Genomic DNA, 19,610 nt, shown 5'->3' with positions numbered 1-19,610 from the left:
TGCACTGTCTGGAGCTGGCACTGGAGTGGGGTCAACTGTTGCTACAACAGAACCAGCTTTCCCTTATCCCACAGGCAGAGAACTGCTGAGTTGTCAGCTGTTGAGTCCAAATTATGCCTTTTACCTCAGGGAGCACAAGTTATAAAAGCACGTGTCATGGAAACAAGGACAGCAGTGTAGCAATTCCCTGCTCCTTCTGCCTCACTTCCTACCCTGCGAAAAATCAGACTCTCAGCACAGCCCACAGCAGAGGATGGACTACCTCTGTTGTCAGCTTGCTGTTGGTACCAGCTCCCCGCTCTCTTGGGCTATATGTTGTCAGGGAGCAGAGTCTCCTTTCTCTCCTGTAAACCCAGCAATTCAGGGGCAGTTTCCTGCAAAACCAAAAGCGCAGCCTTTCAGCCAGCCTCAGTCTCCTGGTGTTAATCCTTAAATAGATAAAGTAGCACTTTCTTGAGGTTGATTTTTATGCTGCAGCATCTTTCTTGCCAGTAGGCTGCTTGTGGTGATACAGTAACATTGGTTGGAATATTATTGTGAGGGTTTTTTTATTTTTTTTCTTTCGTGTTTGTTTGTTCATTTGGTTTGGTTTGGGCTGGGTTTTTCTGGGGGGAGGGCAGGGGACAAGGGAAATGATTCCATATTGATGAATAACGTTATACCAGTGTTCTCTGCCGGTATTGCTTACTGCGTTTTGATCATCAATCAAGAGTACTTTCTTTTGGAACATACACATTTTCCAGAATTAGACGTATATATTTTTGCTTGCTTTATACCTCCAGTTGCACTGATAACAGCTTTGTAATATTGACTAAACTGTGATAGTTTCATCTCAAGGTTGCCTGGTAGTTTGTAGTGCCTAATCATGGAATTTAAATAAAGCAATGTATTTAGGTGATAAACACTGTCTGAAAAGTATGCTGGAATGCTTCTTATGCTTGCATAATTTTGTCATTATTGCACAAGTTGCTTAAAGGTACAATAAAAGTACAAGTAACAGGGATGATTGAAGGTGGTTTACACTGTCAGTCTGGCTCAGAAATTGTCCCTGTTTTACTTCTGGGCCACAGCCAGCCATTTAAGCTAGTTTTGCTCACTGAATAAATTTGTTACTTCCCTCCAAGAGGAAATACAAGCTCAGTTGACTAGATAGCGTAGTTAAGGATAGTTAAGGATTTATTCTGGACGGCGTGGATATGGCCTATGGCAAGCTTGGCTAGGGTGGTGAGCAGAGCAAGCCAGCTCTATTCAAGCTGGCTTTATGCCCTTGAATGCCCCCCACATTGAGCCCTTGGGCATGACACACATTTCAGCCTAAAGCTTTAAAAACTTTTTTCTTTTCACTTCAAGGGCTTTGAACCCAGAAGCGCAGAAAAAGCTCTTTTGGAGCCAGATGGTGACCCAGGCCACTTGCTGCAAAGATGTCCAGTCCAGATTTGAACATGGTGGTCTCAAATAGGGTGAAGGTGAGCCCATCTACAGCATTTAGGCTGTGGGTGAAGACACCTCCACACTGCTGTCCATCAGGGTGGTCTGAGCATCTTTAATATTCATGTTTACTGTAACTTTATAAGCTGCATTTCAAATTACTTGCATAATTGAGAGTTGCATCCCACATGCCTTGGAGAACCCAGATGAGAGGGAAATTTGGACAAGGGGAACAAGAGCCATGACTCTGCTCAGCATGTGGCTGGTCTGGGTAGGCAGTTTCCTTTTGGGGTTGTTTGGTGGTATCTGCCTTAGCCTGGCAACCCTTTTCCCTTCCAAACAGGACTTAGCGTGGTCATCCAGAAGCTCTTGTGCCAAGACAGCAGTGCTGCTCATCCTGTTATGTAACTGTTTGGATGGCAGATCATGGTTTTGCACTTCTTGAACTGAGTGATCTAATGGCCTCTCTTAACTGTAAAATCAGTGAGGACAGAGCTTAAAAATATCTTTCTTAAATAATTGGTTTTAATATTACTGCCGGGCAAAAAGGCTTCTTAAATCAAATAAATTTCAGAAGAAAATTATAGTGGTCAGTATTATAGGTGGAGCTTCTGCAGATTCTGAAGCCCGAAGATGAATGTAAGTTATAAGTGTTCCAATTGCAGCTAATTTTTACAATAATTCATGTTTTGGATCAAGTTCAGCACTTGCGGCAAAAGATATGTTTGACCTTTGAGGTTTTACAGCTAGTCTGGAGCTAAAACCAAGGAGATAAGCTTTCAAAGTTTAATTCTAGGCAGAAAAAAAGAGAGGAGGAGAGAGAGAAAAAACAAAACAAAAATGAGATTTATATTGTAGACGTCAGTGTTGTCTTGAGTTGTGTACAACAAGAACTGAAGTACTGTGTGTGTGAGGTGACTGTAAATGTCGAACAAACTCTTTTACTCCTCATAGGGTTTCTTCTGGTTGTGAGGATAATAATATCTGTTCCCTGGAGTCTACCTGTTCCTCTTCCTTTTCCCCTTCTTCCCCCTGCTCCAAATGCTTCCAAAGGTCATGGCTCTGGGAAATCTTTTAGTGCACAGGTCTCAAGGCACGTAACTCATAATTCATCTGCTAGAACAGCATTGTCACAATTCCCAATATAGAACAGCCTTCTGCTCCAAGTTAAATGTGACTGACCTGTCTCTTTTTTCAAGATGATGGGAAATTTTTGGAAGAAAGTATTTTTGACCACATGTTGCCACATATTTCAAATGAATCAGAATCAGTCTGGGTGTAAATCCAGCAAGGTGTCATGTGACCCTTATTTTAAATCTTACTTCAAAGTCTGTAGTTTGCCCTTGTATATTTTATTTCTTCACCATTAAGATGCATATTTATGTGAGATCTCTCCATGATTTCTGCTATTCTAGTCTGACATTGGTGTAATATGAACTAAAGGCTTTAATATAGGAAGCCCTATATTTGTAGTGAGCCCATATTTAGACGGTTTTTTAAGAATGCATCCAGTCTTATTTTTTGTTAATCAGTTCCCCCCTCCCTTGGAGAGTTTTGCCAATGGTTAATTAGTTTTACTTTTTGCAATGTTCACTTTTCAGTGGAGGTCTACTACGTGGCATTTTCTCTGGTGTCTTATGTGGTGGGTTAAGTTTAAATCCTTTCTCTGTGCACGTAGTTGAGAGCTGTGACCAAGCAACCTCACTGAACTAAATAGTTGCATTGTTTTAGCCTTTGCAACAACAAATGATCTCTTAGACCCAAACTGCTCAAAGTAATCATTTGATCCTTTTTATAAATCAACTTTGTACTGGATGAAACTACTTCCACTGCTAATGAATGACTAGTTTTTCTCTTGTGCTGTTGGATCAAGTGCTTTTGTAAGGTAACCTGATCCATACAGAATAAGTTGTGAGGACTTTTATTTTTGCTTGAGCTATGATAACTGATAGTTTGAAAATTGAATGTCTTCCGGTTGCTTCCTCATATTTCAACTAATGAGTGGTGCAGCTGGTGTTAATATGTGAAGAACATGTCCTTGAAAACATTAGATTCTTGTCTGTTATCCTTTTGCCCTGCTGTATGCATGCTTGCTAATCAGTAGGTAACTCTGGGTTGGAATTTGGGCAGTGATTGCTGCAGACAAAAATGGGAGCAAACACTCAGCATCACAATAGCTGCCCATAGAATTAGGTCACTAACAGGCAAAATAATGTTAATTTTTCTCTCCACACACTCAAACACTGAAGGTATATTTGTAATTCCACATCTTTTCTGAGTGATCCTCTAGTGATCCTCATTCTTAGCAAGATATTATATATGAGTCTTTTAATTTCAGGTACCTCATGTGACTGTCCAGTTCAGCATTCAGTTCTCCCAAACTGAAGACTAAGGACTGAGCCTGTCACAGGCTCCTGCAGTTGGGCTCCTGCCAATAGTACAAATGTAAGTTTATGCATGCCTTTATTCATAAGCTAGAATTAGTCATCGGCTTATGTGTTTGCAAATTCAAGAGCAATATGTGTGTATATGTGGTTACTGAGGCTTCTTATCTTGCATAAATCTGCAGTAAGTCAGTCAGGGGCAGCACTCCATGGCTTTGAAATACCCTCTCATCAGAGGGCACAGATGATCTNTGGCATTTAGCTGCTTGTTTCATGGGGCTTAAGAATTAAGATGAGTAAGGTGCTGCAATATAAACCCAGCTATCTGATGAACTGACACTTTAATAACGGTTTAGCAGGTATTGGTAATAATTGCCCTGAGTCTATCTCTTCTTTTGAAATAATGTGCATTAATTTTTTACCATTTTTAATGATAGTCGGTTGGTTTGGTTTGGGGTTTTTTTAATTCTCTTATTTGGAAAAAAAAGGATACTTGTTACTTGCATTCCTAGTACTTACATGTATCTCTGATCTTTTTAAGCCCTTCTCCTGTGGCTTGCAAATATTTCCTGCATATATATTGTTTTAAAGTCAAATACTTATGTCCTTGAGGCATATGCATTTTTACCTAAATATGTTTTGCATATATGATCCTTGTACAGATTTAGTGAGTAGCACTTCAGTATGGAAAGTTGCAGAAATGGGAAAGCATAGAACTCTCCAAAGTTATGTTAGGTGGTGTTATTCTTATAATACTGTGTGAGTTCTAATGACTTGCTTCATGGTGAGATTGGCACAAGCTTTTGTAGAAGAGGTTTTCATAAAAGAAAGAAAAAGTAAGATGTTGGTGTTTCATACCATGAAATTTACATTAAAGGTTTTACAGGTCTCTGGATTTAGACAGGTAAACTTGTAAGAATGTGCTTGACCTTGTGCCTCATGTATCATGTATCTGGATGGGCCTGTTTTAGATGCATGAAGAGCAGAATTTTTCCTAAGGAAATTCTGTTCCTACTGGAATAGAAGCTAAAAATAAACTGAAGCAGAACATGTCATTCATGTACTTACACCAAAAGGTTAGTTCTCCAGTTGATGCTCTCTTCAGGTTCCCCTTGCACCCATGTTCTCTCCCCCATGTCTGGGCACCTCAATCTGCAGCCACCAGAGAGACCATTGAGAATTGCTGCACGTCTCTCATTCCCACAGTTGAACTTGCTCAGCACTTTGGAAACAATAGCTGTTTCATTGCTGAGTTGTGAAACAAAAAAGTTAAACTTATCGGCAACAATGCATGTGATGAACAGCCTTCCATCACAAAAATGTGATGAACAGCCTTCCACAGGAAGAGATTTTTCCATTCTGCTGTGTAGGTATACAGAATTTATTGGTGTCAGAAGCTAATAAGTAAGGATTCCTTCTTCTTTTGTATGTTATCTGCCAGCTCAATGCTGAGAGAAGTAAACTGTAAGATTTACTAATAATAGCAGGAAGGAAGAACCCTGTTAAGCAAAGATAGAAAACTTGGACTGACTTGTTTGTGTAAAATGCAAGGTTGTTTTTTCCTCTCCTCAGCCTTTTTTTATAGTCAACCTTCAGAAGCTAAAAAAAAAGAACTTCAGGAGGTGAATGTCACTTTCAAGGGAGGATTGAGGGAGAAGGAGCAGATGCAAGTTACAGATGCTATAGTGATGGTCATGTGAAAGCGATGTGAGATGTGACCCTGAAAATTTCTGTTTTGTTTTCTCATTCAAAGTGTGAATCACCTCAGGAGAGACTTGTGGAACTGAATCACTCTATGTTCTATTAGTAGCAGTCTCAATTTTGTATGAGCTGCTTTCAGTTTTAAATGGGGTGCAGCAGACACTGCTGTCTAAGCACTTGCTGGTGGATTATACACAGGTACTCGATTTACTGCTCTTCCTAAGCTCTAAAAGAGACAGCAAAACATTGCTTTATTTTACAGCAATAAAAATTATGGGTCCTAACCATCTTGCATATTATTTTAAAATGTTCATATCTTCATTGCTTTGTTTCTTTCACTGAGCATTATTTTAATGATTCAGAGTTTGATCTAGCAGAGTACTTTTATAATAGTCCATTCTGAGACCCTCCATGAAACACCTGAAGAGCTTTGAGGAAAATAAAGAAACTTCCTAATATAAGAAAACTCCACCAGCACACAAAACGTAGACTTTTCATTTAGATTATTCTGAATATACTTAGGAAGTTTTTTGCATCTCTTTTTTAGTGGAACTGAGAGATCTCAGTCTATGTTTGAATCCTATTTGAAATAATTTAGCAGAAATTGAAAAGAAAATTTCAACTTTGTTTTCTTTTTATGCAATGCTCTTCCTAAACTGAATGATCAGTCTAATTTATTTGACATGGAAACTCAGGTGTTAATTTAATTGTAAAACAACTACATCTTGTGCCTTTGGCATTACAGTAAATTATTTATTTCGATTAGGGCAATACAGTTAAGGAAGTGCTGCATGTTTATAGAGGGGATAACATCAAGGAGCACACTAAAACTGAGATGAAATTCCGTGTTTTTTAGCAGCATCTGAGTGTATTAGAGGGGTAGAAAGGATAAAATGAATGAATCAGTTTATATTGAGATACTGGGTTGCTAGCTGTGCTGCTACAAGATACACAAGTGCACCATAAATCCTTTGCAGGGATCTGGGGACCTCTGTGAGAGGAGCAGAGTGGACAAGGAGGAGTAGTATTAGCTTCAGACAGCTGAATTAGGTGTGCCTGCATGACTTTTGGGTCCATAGCTCCAGTGAAGGCTGTGAACAGCTAGAGGATGAGGGGGTACTGGTACCACGAGCAACTGTGCATTCTGAGTACTTAAGATTAATTTCTACACTTTGATGCCTTAAAAGGAGGATATGCATGTATATGCATAAGAGAAAAACTCGAGGGGAGTAAGGTACAACTAAAACAGCTTGTAAAAGAAATAAAGAAGTTCAACTTCTATCTAATTACACATGGACAGGCTTGTTCTGATAATGTCACATTATACTGTAGACCTTCCTTCTTTGTCTTTGGGAGGGGAATAGCAGCATTCAGGGCCACTTGGGAGTGGAGCAGAGAGTAAAGCATTTGCCCACCCCAGTGGAAGGGTAGTCTACACATAATAACATTTCTGCAGTATGTCGTCATGTGATATGTCACATACTTACTAACAGTGGAAATACAGCAGGGCATGAGAGCTTTTAAAGTCTCAACAAAGATTACTACAATGGGAATTTATCAGAAAATATAGATCTATAGTTTCAGGAATTGCCCATTTCCTTGATTAGTAAAAGAAATCAATTTATTTCTCGTAAGTGACTCTCATTCCTTGCATTCACTCTAAAAGGATATCACATAACTATTGCTCCTTTTTCTCAATATATTATTTAGTGTGAAAGCCGCATTTCAGCATTCAGTCTGTTTATATGCTGTTTGTACATGTGGAGCCAGACTTTCTTTGGATTTGGTTCATTGTACCTTAAAAATAATTTGAATACCACAGGTTTCATTGTAAACAATGAAGGATTGCAACCCTTGGGTCATTGCCAGTTGTTTAAAAAAAATCACACTTGGAATTACTTCAATAACTATCAGTGTTCTCTTATAAAACTAATTAGGCTTTTCCTGTGATGGAAAGAAGATTAAAGGTCATATAGTCCAAAATAAGTTTTTGGACATTGCCAGATTAAGGAAAATAAATTCTTTCATTAATTAGGTCAATGTATGTAATGTTTTATTAGTTCATAAGGATGTATAAGCTGAAAAGAACTGGCAGGGACAGAGTTATGCAGATAACATGACTGATAAGGAGCAGCAATTTTATTCTGCAGTCCTCTTTGTAAAATCTGAGTGATATGGTCTGACCCTTGAACCTCACATGGAGTAAAGCGTGGTTGACATTGTGGGCAAATGACATTTTCCTCTGAAGACTTGCTGTCTTGAGAACTACCTAGAGGCTAACAGTATACCCCCTCCCAAAACTGAAATGTGCTTTGGAATAATTGGTTTTGAGTTTTGCTTCAGCTCTGTGTCAGTAAAATGCAGTAAGCACTGGAGAAGTGGGAAACATTCTCTGTGGGTTTTCTTTGGATTCTTGGTTTATATACTGCAAAAAAATGTGGATGCATTTGTTTCTATGCTCTGCACCTGTATTAAGTACTAAAAAGGCAGAGTGGGTAACCATCGCAGTCATGATAAGAGGCATTTTTTATGTATGCAAAGTCAGACTTGTGTGCCTTTGCTCACTGTGCTTATTCCACGCTGTGTTGCAGAGCACAAGAATTCAAGGAAATGTGTCGACCATGAGGTCACCAAATTCAAGCATATCAGGAAATATGTGTAGCTGTATCAGATTTACACAAATACATCCTTCACCTCCAAGCAATATTAGTTTGTCAGTTGTAGTAAGTATCAAGAAAATTTTTTGAATGGGTTAAAACACGAGTGTGTAAATGACTCTGAGCCGTTTCCTTATTCTGCACAGCACAATAGCCTAGGAGATCAAAAGTTTTCTTTTGGCCAGCAGTGTCCCCTAACCTTCACCCTTTGCTTTGTTCTTTGTTGAGATGATTAGGTGGTTTCCATCTGCACCTCAATGGGAGAAGAATCTGTGCTTGTTAATTTGAGCTGACTTCCTAAGGAAGTTGGACTTATCTGATCATGCGTTTTCTGTCCCTTTTACCCCTGCAATAACCTTTGGACACGCTGCTTAGGTTCAGTTCATTCAGGATGAGGAGATGAGGTCTCAGCATACCGTGTCCTAACAAGCTTGGTGAAACCCTGCAGCTGGATGGAGAAACCGTGCTGAGGAAATGGCTGCAGAGTGAAGTCAGCCTTTACTGAACTGAAATCCAGACCTCTCTAGCGTGCCTTCTCTGATCTCTAATAAGCCTTAGGGGTAATCTATAATAACATTGGCCTAATATGTAATAACAATAAATCATGAACAGGCTTGCAGATATCCCAAAACATATTTAGTCTATTTTTGGTAGTATTCGGGTTCACTGTGTTTCTCAGAAGAGTTTGTTTTTTTGTTGTTACCATCTGGAGAGCAGTGCTTGTGTTCTTAGTAGTGATGGATATGCATGTATTTAACTACGTGCTTGATGGCTAATTGATATGGCAAGGACTTCCAGACTTGGGAGTTAGACACACAGTTTTCCTTTGAAAGTGCCTTTGTTCTTCTGAAAATCTCACACTAGGAGATCACGCAACATCTGACTTGGAGACCACTCTTCATGGGATATGCTGAACAGTGCGTGAAACAGTTACTCTGGTAGGACTAAGGGTTTCTAAATTAACATATGGTTTAATTGGAGACAGGCGTAATTCAGTGAGACCACAAGGCAAAGTGTGAAAAATGTACCTTTTACTTGAAAAAGAAAAACATGTCATCTGCTAAGTTACCTTTTAGTTATGGTAAAAATAAACCTTCAGTTCCTAGAGTGTCTCTTTGCTTGTTCTGCCCTTTCAGTCCCCTAGTCTGCCTGACTGCTCCACCTCTTGAGTATCACTGGTTTTTTCTCTCCAGATCATCTGTTCCAGCAGGGATATTCTTCCTAGTGGTCTCAGTCTTGTTTTTGTTTGGTGGGATTTTTGGTTTATGGGAGTAACCTGAAGGAGTCTTTCATTGTACTTTCCAAATCCTTCACAAAATTTTATCCATGGCTGTGATTAAACTATGTGGTATCTGCTTCTGCTGCATATTTTCCTTTCTTTGAAAAGGCAGGTCCTAAGGTCTCAGTTTCTGTGTGTGTGTTGATGTTGTGCTGTCCAGCTGGTGCTAAATGCTTTCAGAGAATCATCCTTGAGTTGTGGCACTTATTCATGGATTTGTTGTCTCATCTTCTAGCCAGGTGAGGGTACTTCTCATGCTTATTGCTACCTGGAAGCAGCCAGCAGCTCTCCCAGTCTGCAGCTTGCTTATTTGTATTTCCAGTGTCTAACTGTCCTGGGATCAGGGAAAAAAAGGAAGAACTGAAATTACTGGAAAGCAAGGACAGCTGAAAGTTGGCCTTAGAACCTGAGAAAGTTGAAACACTTACTGCATCTGGGGTGCACCTTTACTCTTATTGGTAAAATTTCTTGCCAAAAGGCTTGCCTCTGTAGATGGTGCTTGTGACCAGGAAAATGCATTGTTGAAGTGTTGATCCTTACACTGTGTGTTGTGTCGCGACTTCTCACTTCACCTTGCGGAGCAGAGGCAGGCTGAGGTGGCTGCAAGATAACTGCAGTGACTTCCCAGTATCTCAGAGGTGATGCTGCTGTTTGGCAGCCAGAGGAAGCAGTGAGGAGGGAATTTTTCTCCTTGTGCTTGATGGGAAAAAAACCCCGGCAAAACAAATGTCTCATAGGACTGAAAATTTGGCCTTGTGTACTCCTGCACATTTACTGAATAATATATTAACACCCTGTCTTTGTTTCCTTTCTTCCGTTGCAGATTAGGGGAGAGCATGCAGATAGGCAACTTGAATTATTTTATCAGCTTTTAGATAGAGAAATAGCAGATTCTTACATTAATTCCTCAGAACTGGGGAAAGCCAGATTCCCAAATGGGATTCAGTTTTCATTTATAAACGAGTTTTAGTGATTCATGTCCTGTGAATCTTTTATAAAGCGGAATGGTGCCATGTTATAAAACAGAGAGGGAAAGCCTGCATTTAGATTACTGAAGATTTTTGTCTCAACTTCGGAAATTTTTTAAAGGATGTGGAAGAATGTACTCTGTTGAAAAACAGCCAAGCTCCCTCAAATAAATCTTATTAATTCTACTTTCATTTTTTTTATTACTCAGATAGCTTTAAAGTCAAAGAATGAAGGCTGTGGGATCAGCAAAGCTGTTCTAAAGGAAACCAGTTCATCTTCTGTTTCTGTGTCCATTGCCTTTACTGTCAGCTGTATTGGCAGTTTGCTTGGTTTCCCAGAAATGTGTATTTCTGGCATGGTTTTTCAGATAGGGGAATTTTTTTTTGGAAGCTTTCTGTTGGCAAAAGTAGGATGTGTAATTTGATATATGCATTTTTATCTGCATGTAAGTGTGTTTTATTTCACTTTGAATGTTGAATTAGTATCTTTGGGCAGACACAAGTAAAATGAGCTTTCTCCACCTGCTAAACAGAGTAATTTTTCTTCTAGCAATAAGGTTTGATCTAGGCATAGACTTAGCACCTGCATTTCTGCTAGATTATTTGGGATTATGGCTCCTCAATATTGCCAAAAATGCAGCCTCTCATCAATCTCTGCAACATTTTGGTGGTGTGCTATGTAATTTTCCTTGAGACCTTTTAATGTTCCACTTGGTGGCAAATTATTGTGATGATACCTTTAATTATGGAGAAAAAAAAATTGCAACTTGAGAAAATTTATGGACAAGCAGATCTCTCCTATTATGTTTAATACATATATTTTTACTGATTTTGACTACTATTCTCCACTTACAGGTTCCCTAAACCTTTTGTATAAGGTGACTTTTTAATAATTTCTTTTCTAGTGTCTCCTTGTGGAGCGCAAACAGTTCTGTGAAAACTGCGACAACTAATCCTCAATTCGTAGACATTTTTAAAAAACAGATCTGGAGGCTTGTGACTGTCGGATCAGACTGCAGGCAGAAAAAAAGGCCAGAAAGTTTATTGATTTTTTTTTTTTTTTAGCTCTTTTGTTTGTTTGTTTTCAGAGTGGTTTCCAAGCACTTGACAATGAAATACACTCAGAGACCAGAAAACTCAATAGTAGAACAAAGCTTTGGAGAACTTTTGTGCTTAGAGAACTAATCTGTTGCAACTGACTAAAAAAACACTTTTTTTTCCCCTTTGAGGAGAATTGAGCATTTGGTCAGCTATGCTTTTAAAAAGGAAGATACTCAGAATCAGTTAAGCCAAGAAATATATAATAAGAAGCGCAGTCAGTAGGAGACATACCAGTTATTTCTGGTTTTCCCTTTAAGAGGTTAAGTCTAAAGGCGCTGGTAATGGCTTAAATGCTCCCCTTTTCTCAGGAGGTCACAGAATCTTTAACCTTCTTTACAGCTGACAAGATTTTGAAGCAAAGCTGTCTACAGATATTTTCCTAGGCACGCATTATTGTCTTGGAGTACTGTTTCCTCTCTTATCTATCTGATCACCAGTAGATGGACTCTCTGCATCAAAACATCTTTAAAAGTAATTTAAAAGTCCATGGTGGGTATTGAGCTGTTTTAAATATCAGCCATCAACTGTTGGCTTCAATGAATAGGAGTGTGAATCTAATTGTTCCTTTGCTACCTTACCTGCATAAAAGGGAATTTAAAATTTCTTCTTTCCGACCTCAGGCACAAGGGTAGTTCCATAAAGCTCTGTGCAGAAGTCATGACATCCCCATGTACTATGGCTTCCAACAGTTATTATGGAATCCTGTTTTTAGTAGATTCTCTCAAGTATGAGCAGTTATATACTGAAGCCTGTCAAACCTTTGCTGTCAGTATGGCATGAATTTGCATGTGAATACTTTTTGCAGACACACGTGGTGTTGTTCCTTAGCATAGGTTTATGGGAGGCTCTTTCCTTATTTGAAAATTTCAAAAGTGAAAGACCATTTCAGGCAAGGCCATTGAGATGAATTTGCTGTGCAAATACACTCACGCTAAGTCAGGACGTTTGCAGTCCATTTGAGGATGAGATTGGAGTCTGAAGTACTTTATTTTTTATTCATTCATTCATGGTTAGGCTACGAACGAAGATTTGGGAAGGCTCTATCCACATTTGTTACAGGCACGCTGGTGGCTTATGAGGCCAATACGAGACAGACATGTCCGATTGCAAAAGGCACAGCAGAAAGACTCCTTAGATGGTGTATTCTGCAAGACACGGTTCTTTCTGCGCTGCCTTTTCTCCTCGAGAGTGATCCTGCGTGCGTTCTCAAAGGAGACAGCTGCGTTATAGATGGTGTGTCTCCAGGCCTCCTGATTTGAGGCCAGAGTAGACCAGTTATGGTGATCAATATGGCCAAGGCTGAGATGTTGTTTCAGGGAGTCCTTGTATCTTTTCTTCGGGGCTCCTCTCATGCGGCAGCCAGTGCCAAGTTCACCATAAAGCAGGATCTTAGGGAGGCGGTGGTCCTTCATCCTTGAGACATGTCCTGCCCAGCGCAGCTGTGTTCTCATCAACATGGCCTCTATACTTGTGACTGCTAGTCTGAAGTACTAAATAAACAGCTATGTGGCAGCTTTATACAGTATCCGGGGCTGGATCACACACTGAAATCAAGTCAACAAGGTCTGAATGTTGGGAGAAAGCAAACATGGCATGAACTGTGTAAACACATACTACGCATAGGTTTGCCATAGAAAAGTTCCTTCATTGTGCTTGATAATGCTCAGGCCTCGGGGCAGAGATATTTCAAGGCTGTGGATACAGCAGCTTTGGTTCACAGGGGAATATTTGTTCCAGGAATGATCAGAAATATAGAAACTGAGACTGGGAAATGGTAAAAAAAAAAAAAAAAAAAAAATTGGAGTTTTTAAGGGAGATGTTAGAGATCTGATATCAGTCTGTAAGATATTTCTGCAAGGCAGAGGTTAAACTGTTCTTTGCTGGAGATAAGACAAAGTAATGTGCTTAAAATGGAGCAAGAGATAGTTGTGGAGCACATTTGGAATACTGATGATAGTGCCAGTAAAGTGACACGAATATGTTGCCCAAGAAAATTAGATTGTTATGGGATGTGCTGTTGCTGGTATTATTTAAGATGAACAACTGTTAAAGGTGGTTTAGTTGCAATTTAGTCTGGTGGAGACAATTGGCTAACCTCCTTGGTACCATTTTTTAAAAATAAAGACTTGCAGTGTAAAGACGTTTGTGCTTAGTAGTAACGGGGCCTCTGGTGGTCTAGTGGTTAGGGTGCAGGACTCTCACCGCTGCGACCCGGGTTCGATTCCCAGCCCCCTGGGCAGATGGAGCTCGTTAGCCCTGTGAGGATCCATCTAAGAGAAGGTCACTCTAAACAAACCTACATCCTGAGACCCTCACTGCCACTGTCCAAGCTTGCTTGGCCCCGGCAGATGAACCTCAGGATTAAAGGGTGGGCTCAGTTCAGCGCACGCTGTGTCTCACCTAAAAAATCCACTGCGCAGGCTCGAAGGGTTAATGACCTTTCCCAAATCTTCGCTCGCGAAGACTGGCCATTATTTATTGGTAGTAACTGCTCCTGTTGAGCTCCAGCCAGCCATGGTCAAGATTTTGCCTTCCTCTGACAATGTTGAGCTCTCTTGTCCTAAATAACATCCTAAGAGTACATCTGCCTAGAGGATAATATACTTCTCATATCTTTTAGGCTAAGGAAAAACCTCCATGCCTTGTTTGATTTAGACTTGAACTGATGGAAGGCAGCTTTCATCCAAAGAAAGTGAACTTCCTATTTTTAATGTAACTCAATTATTTTGTAACTTTATAATTAAAACAAGCCTATAAATGGGGATCTTTTTTCCTGACTAATGGCATTTAATTATGTGACACGAGACTTTTATTTGCTGACTTTTCAACAAGTTATAAAATGTTTGTAAGACAACAAGAGCCAGGGAGTCTACACTTCTTACGAAAGACTGTGGTTTACAAGACACTCATCATGCCCTGCATAAGAGTACATAGGTTCCCTTCTGTGCCTGACTCTGAAACAGAAATTAAAACTATGCTTGAGTTAGGAGAACTTGGTATGACTCAGATATCTTGTAATGCACTGCTGTGAGGTACTCTTAAAACTTCTGCAGTAGGAGGACCACTCCATTTATTGAAGGAGGTGCAAAAAACCAGAAGATTTTCTTAAAACACACAGACACGTAGTTGCTGAATGAACGGGTTTTGCATAAACCTACAAGGTTAATGTGTTTAGAGGGTTGAGATTAATGCTACAGGCTTGGGATTTAGTTAGCATCACAGAGCAGTTTTTTCTCCTTCAAGTAGCATACGTGCTTTCCTTTTTTTATCCTTTCCTTGACTGCCAGAAGGCCAGCTGATAGAGGATTGTCAGGTGATTGTGATATAGAACTTTAAATTTTAATTTTAGACTTTTCTGGAAACCAGAAATGGTCTTTGAAGAAGTCCTCAGAAACATAAAATTTACATTTATATCACAAATAGAAATTAGTCCTTTTATTCATGTAACTCCCAGGTCTGTCTGAGAGGTCTTAAAATTTTTTATGAAGTTAGAGCTTTATGAGCAAGGTTCAAACCTGGAGGTAACATCCCATTTTCTCATTAATAACATGGACAAATACATGAAGACCCTGAGATACACCAAAATATGATAGGGGACTTCAAGCAAAGAGATTATTATATTTTATGTGCTGGTGGATTCTTGATTCATCTTTGCCTGGACATAGATTTGTCAACCTCTGCTCTTGTTTTGGCTTTTAACAAGTTTCACAGCATGGATATTACAGATTACAAATATATAAAAGAAGAACTGAGTGCGTCTAGGGGAAGTATAGCTTACATTAGTGTGTTTTTAGTCAGGTTTTCAGGTGGTTTGAGGACATGGTGAAATTAAAATAATTTTAAAGTGTTTTTCTTCCCTCCAGACATAACAGTGGTCTTTACCATGTCTCATCTCTTGTGTGCCTGGGACTTGCCTTCGGCCTGGTTATTGCAGACCAAGAGAAAGAAGGGAAGTGGCCCCTTGTGAGCAGCTCTGGATTGTTTGGCATAGTTCTGATATGTTTCTCCTCTCACAGTGCCAATTGGTGAGGGACAGAAGAACATTTCAGGCATCCCCAGCTGTCCCCTGCAGGAGGATTCCTTTAAAAAAATTAATAAAAAATACATGGTTTTACTGCAGGGATGAGGAAGCATACTCCTGGTAGCACAGGGGACTTCAGTGAATAGAGCTTTCTTTCAAAATTTCATAGGCTTTTAGGCAAAGTCTGTTATTTTGACAATGATATACATCTAGCTTTGGAAGAGATTTCAGAGACAACATCAGGACCCTTGGAGCCTGGACAAAATGGGAACAAAACTGCTCTCCAGGACAGGCAGGCTTGGCCATGTTCTAACATGAAAATGGCCCAGCTCCTGCTGTTGGTTGCTGAGAGAAGGCCTCTTGTTACATGGGAGTTATGGTCTCTGAAAGGGTTCTCAAGTCTTCAGAGATTTCAGGTAGCAGGTAAATGATGCACCAGGAATTGACTAAGCTTTAGGATAAGCTTTCCTGCAGTTTTTCTTTTTGAGAACATAAACTGGTGGTTGTTGATGTGTGGGTGGAACTAAAAGTGTTACCTGGGTCCCACTGAAGAGTTGAACTTCTCTTTATAAAACATGAAACCCCTTTATCTTCAAAGAGCACATTAAATATAATATTCTAGATAATTTTTACCTTGAGGTGTCAGTTATAGTAACAAGTATCTCTTGATAGACAAATGGCTCATTTTTTTTTTCCATTATTTTTCCTCCAGGTGTTATTATTTAACACTGGATTGAACCAGTGATCCTGGGTGATCAGATCTGGTTCTGCAATGTCTCGGGCATCCCATAGGTTTGAATAGTAGCAATATGAAAAATGAGAAGAGGAAAGAAGAAAACAGATGGTCTATCCTGTCCCCTTAAATGCATAAATGAAGCAGGGGATGTTTCCATTCATGGTGTACAAGATCCTTTGTGAATGTGACATTTCATCTAAGTTGAAGAGGCTTGTTCCAGGGGATGCCATGTCTGTTCTGTTCTGATATCATATGGTCCTGAATGATGCCTGTGGACCATTGAGTTTTACGTGTCTATGATTCTTGAGGTTGTGTTTGAAATGTCTTACTGAAAATGTACGCATCAAGGAGTTGTTGGGATAGAGAAAAGGTTTGCATGACAGACAAAGGAAAAGGAGTTGCTACGCCTGGGAACAGTACTGAAGAAAAAAAGTAGATGGAACAAAATGTGGCATTTGTGGAGTACCAGCTCTACAATTTATATGGAGTTTTTTTATTATTTTTGTGTTTAATTTTAGAACTGACCAGCTTGTTGGAAGATGATGTTTATTCCTGCTTAAAGCTGCTGTTCTGAAAATAAACAGTAGAAGAATGTGGAAGAATTCAAGCCTCCGCTGCCTTTTAGCACTAGCTATTTTATGCCTAAGAAGCTCAGTACATAGCCAAGAGATAGGTGAGTTCATGGCAGTATAATTCACTAATTACTTTTTTTTTGGAGCTTCTGTACTGACGCCTTGTAATTACATTGCTTTCCTACTAAATGTATATTCAGAAACTGTCACCTCTGTGGCCCCACACCATGGGGAAATAATGCCAGGCCTGGTCTCTTCTTTCTAGCACCCATCAGCATCTTGTAAACCAGTGCAAAACTGGGTGTTAAATTCTCCATAACACAACTGATAGTCTGCATATGCAGTTGATGTAAATGCCTGCATTGAAACCTTCTTGCTGTGTATGCCGGCTGTCTTTAATAATTTCACACGTTATCATTAACTGCCCTTCTGTCATTAATTGCCTTCCATGTGTAACAGTGGAGAAGAGCAAAAAAACTAATTAAATTTATCATCAAAGATTGAGGTTTTGCCATTGGCCCAAAGCCTGCTTATTAGACTAGGCAAGGAATGGATATTGTGGAAGGAGACAGCTGCCTGTGTTATGCACAGGAGTACAAGCCCAGATCTTAGGTAATTCTAGAAAGCTGAGAGTCTGTGGCTTTCTAATCAGACACACAAATCGTTCAACAGTTTTCAAATACTGGCCAGACAGGCATGCAATAAAACTGTAAAAAGAAAGGTTACAGATGTGAACAATAGCAGTAGTTTTACAGTTGCTCACTTTTGACCTGCAGTTTTGAGACTGTATTTCTTCTATGATTTCAGGTTCTCTAGGGCACCCCCAGAATTTGAAATGTGTAACGCACAATTTACACAAAATGATCTGTACTTGGGATGTGTCTCCTAGAAGAAAACATGGACAAACTGACTTTTGCTATGCTGCCAAGTAAGTCCCACATATACCTGGTTGAAAAATAGCAAATTGTGATGAAAGTACAGTTTTTCCTTAGTCACTGCCCATGGAATTTGTGATGCTGTTTTTTCCCAGCATCTCCCCATCACTTTTCTTTGGGTGGTGCTCCCTCCAGGCCCTCTTAACTCAGGCAATGGCAGGGTTTCTGGCAAAGTTATTCCACGCTAACAATTTGCCTGCCAAAATCTGCTTGCTCTTTTCAAAGGACTGGAAGATGCTCTTATTTACTCAGACTTCTCTGTGTGTCTGCCTGTCCCTTGCTTAGAGTTTTCATGAGGGATATCTTCAAAACAGGTTCAGTCCAAAAGGAAATGAGAGTTGGAAGCAGCAAATCCTGATGTTATGGGCCAAAGCGGTAGAATATATGACATAAGTGTTGAGATTCACCTGTGGAAAAACAAGAAAAATCTCTTGGTGGCTGCCTTACAATCTTTATAAATTTTAAACTGTCTGAAGAGCATTGCATTAGAGGAAATGTACAAATTATTTCATAATTAAAATGGCTTTTGTGAAGTGAATGAGAGTGGAGAATTTTGAGAAAAGTTAAAAAACACCTTAAATCTTCTGTGTTTTTTTCACTAATGAGAACTACATGTTCAAATCCCCATGCAGTGGGTCTGCCAAATACTTATGTGCTAGGGATGAGTTCAAATCCATTCTGCATCTTGATCCTGCCCCTAGTCCAGATATTTATACAGTCTTTTTTCCTGTAAATTCTGCAGGCAGCCCAGACTTTTCCTTGGGGTCCTGGGGCTTGGCTGCACTTAGTCCACCTACATGCTTGATTCTCTGCGTCTCATTATTCCTGCTGCATTGCCAGCTATCATTTCTATTTAAAAAAAAATAATCCATATATGTGACATTGTGGCCAGAGTTCAGGAGTGCAGAGTTCAGGAGGTACTGCCCTCTAAACAGGAACAATCATGTAGCTGCTGCTGTTTCTCCTTAGCAAAGCAGAACAGGCTGGGGGCCCTGAAGCAAAGAGGATGAGAGCTGAGCTTAGTGCAAACATCCCTGAGGGAAAGAGGTTTTGTTTTTCAGTTGCCCAAACATCCTCTAATAATATCTCAGTACAGAAGAGGAATAGTCTTTCTGAGCACTCAAGTCTCAGCTGGCCTTCGCTAGCCCAGAGTCTTCCGTGAATCTTACAGAGTTCAGCCCAGGCTCTTGACTCCAGCTGATGGGAGTTCTGGGGTCCCATTCCAGTTCATAAGTGAGTAACAGTCTCTCAGCAGGAAGTCTGGCGTTGTTCTCTCTGCTTTCCTTCCTCCCATCATTGCCCCAAGAGGAAGGTCTGGATTTTTCCAAACTTTCTGCCTTTCTAGTTGCATATCAGTGATAATGAGCAAAGGGACTTGACCCATCCATATTATTGTTTCCTCTATATATCTGCATCCCCAAGACAAAAGCCAGATCACATCGTGCTGAGCACTGCACAAACATTAAGCACAAGTTGTATTTTCACCTGGGATCTTAGCAGTCCTCTCCCTTGCCGTCTGCTCTTTCCTCATGAGCTGAGCAGCAGAAGGGAGCTAAAAAATTTGTTCTAAGATGCAGACACAGGTGGTAAATCTGCTCCCATATGCCATTACTTTGAGAAGAAATGAAGGGAGAGGAAGTCAGGAAATATAAATGGTGGGGGAGATACTGTTAGGTTTGGGCTTTTGTTGGTTTTATTGGGGGGTTCTTTGTTTATAATATTTTTTAATATTTTTATTTTATTTTGCTTATTTTTAAATATTGATTCATGATGACTGTAGGTTTCAAAAATGTATCTTTTGCTGGCCTCAAGTTGTGCCAGAGGAGAT

The 19,610-nt window shown here is 39.8% G+C and overlaps 1 protein-coding gene across 5 annotated transcripts in view; it reads left to right on the top strand.

Annotated features, from left to right (window-relative positions):
• The window catches only part of LOC108501591 (leukemia inhibitory factor receptor-like), a 59,685-nt gene that overhangs the window by 4,673 nt on the left and 35,402 nt on the right, over nucleotides 1-19,610 (top strand). For 3 of the 5 annotated variants that reach the window (XM_017823648.1, XM_017823646.1, XM_017823645.1), the window contains 3 exons: nucleotides 3,767-3,873; nucleotides 16,794-16,948; nucleotides 17,655-17,775. In XM_017823648.1, the coding sequence (XP_017679137.1) occupies nucleotides 16,867-16,948; nucleotides 17,655-17,775 (203 nt within the window). In that variant the 5' untranslated portion in view covers nucleotides 3,767-3,873; nucleotides 16,794-16,866. Of the gene's footprint in view, nucleotides 1-3,029; nucleotides 3,071-3,766; nucleotides 3,874-16,793; nucleotides 16,949-17,654; nucleotides 17,776-19,610 lie in introns of those variants that run through there. The other 2 variants (XM_017823647.1, XM_017823649.1) reach the window with 2 other exon arrangements.

The sequence above is a fragment of the Lepidothrix coronata genome, unplaced genomic scaffold, assembly GCF_001604755.1.
Source record: "Lepidothrix coronata isolate B3197 unplaced genomic scaffold, Lepidothrix_coronata-1.0 Scaffold104, whole genome shotgun sequence".
NCBI lineage: Eukaryota > Metazoa > Chordata > Aves > Passeriformes > Pipridae > Lepidothrix > Lepidothrix coronata.
The sequence above is the reverse complement of the archived record's forward strand: the minus strand, read 5'-3'. Positions and strand labels throughout refer to the sequence as shown.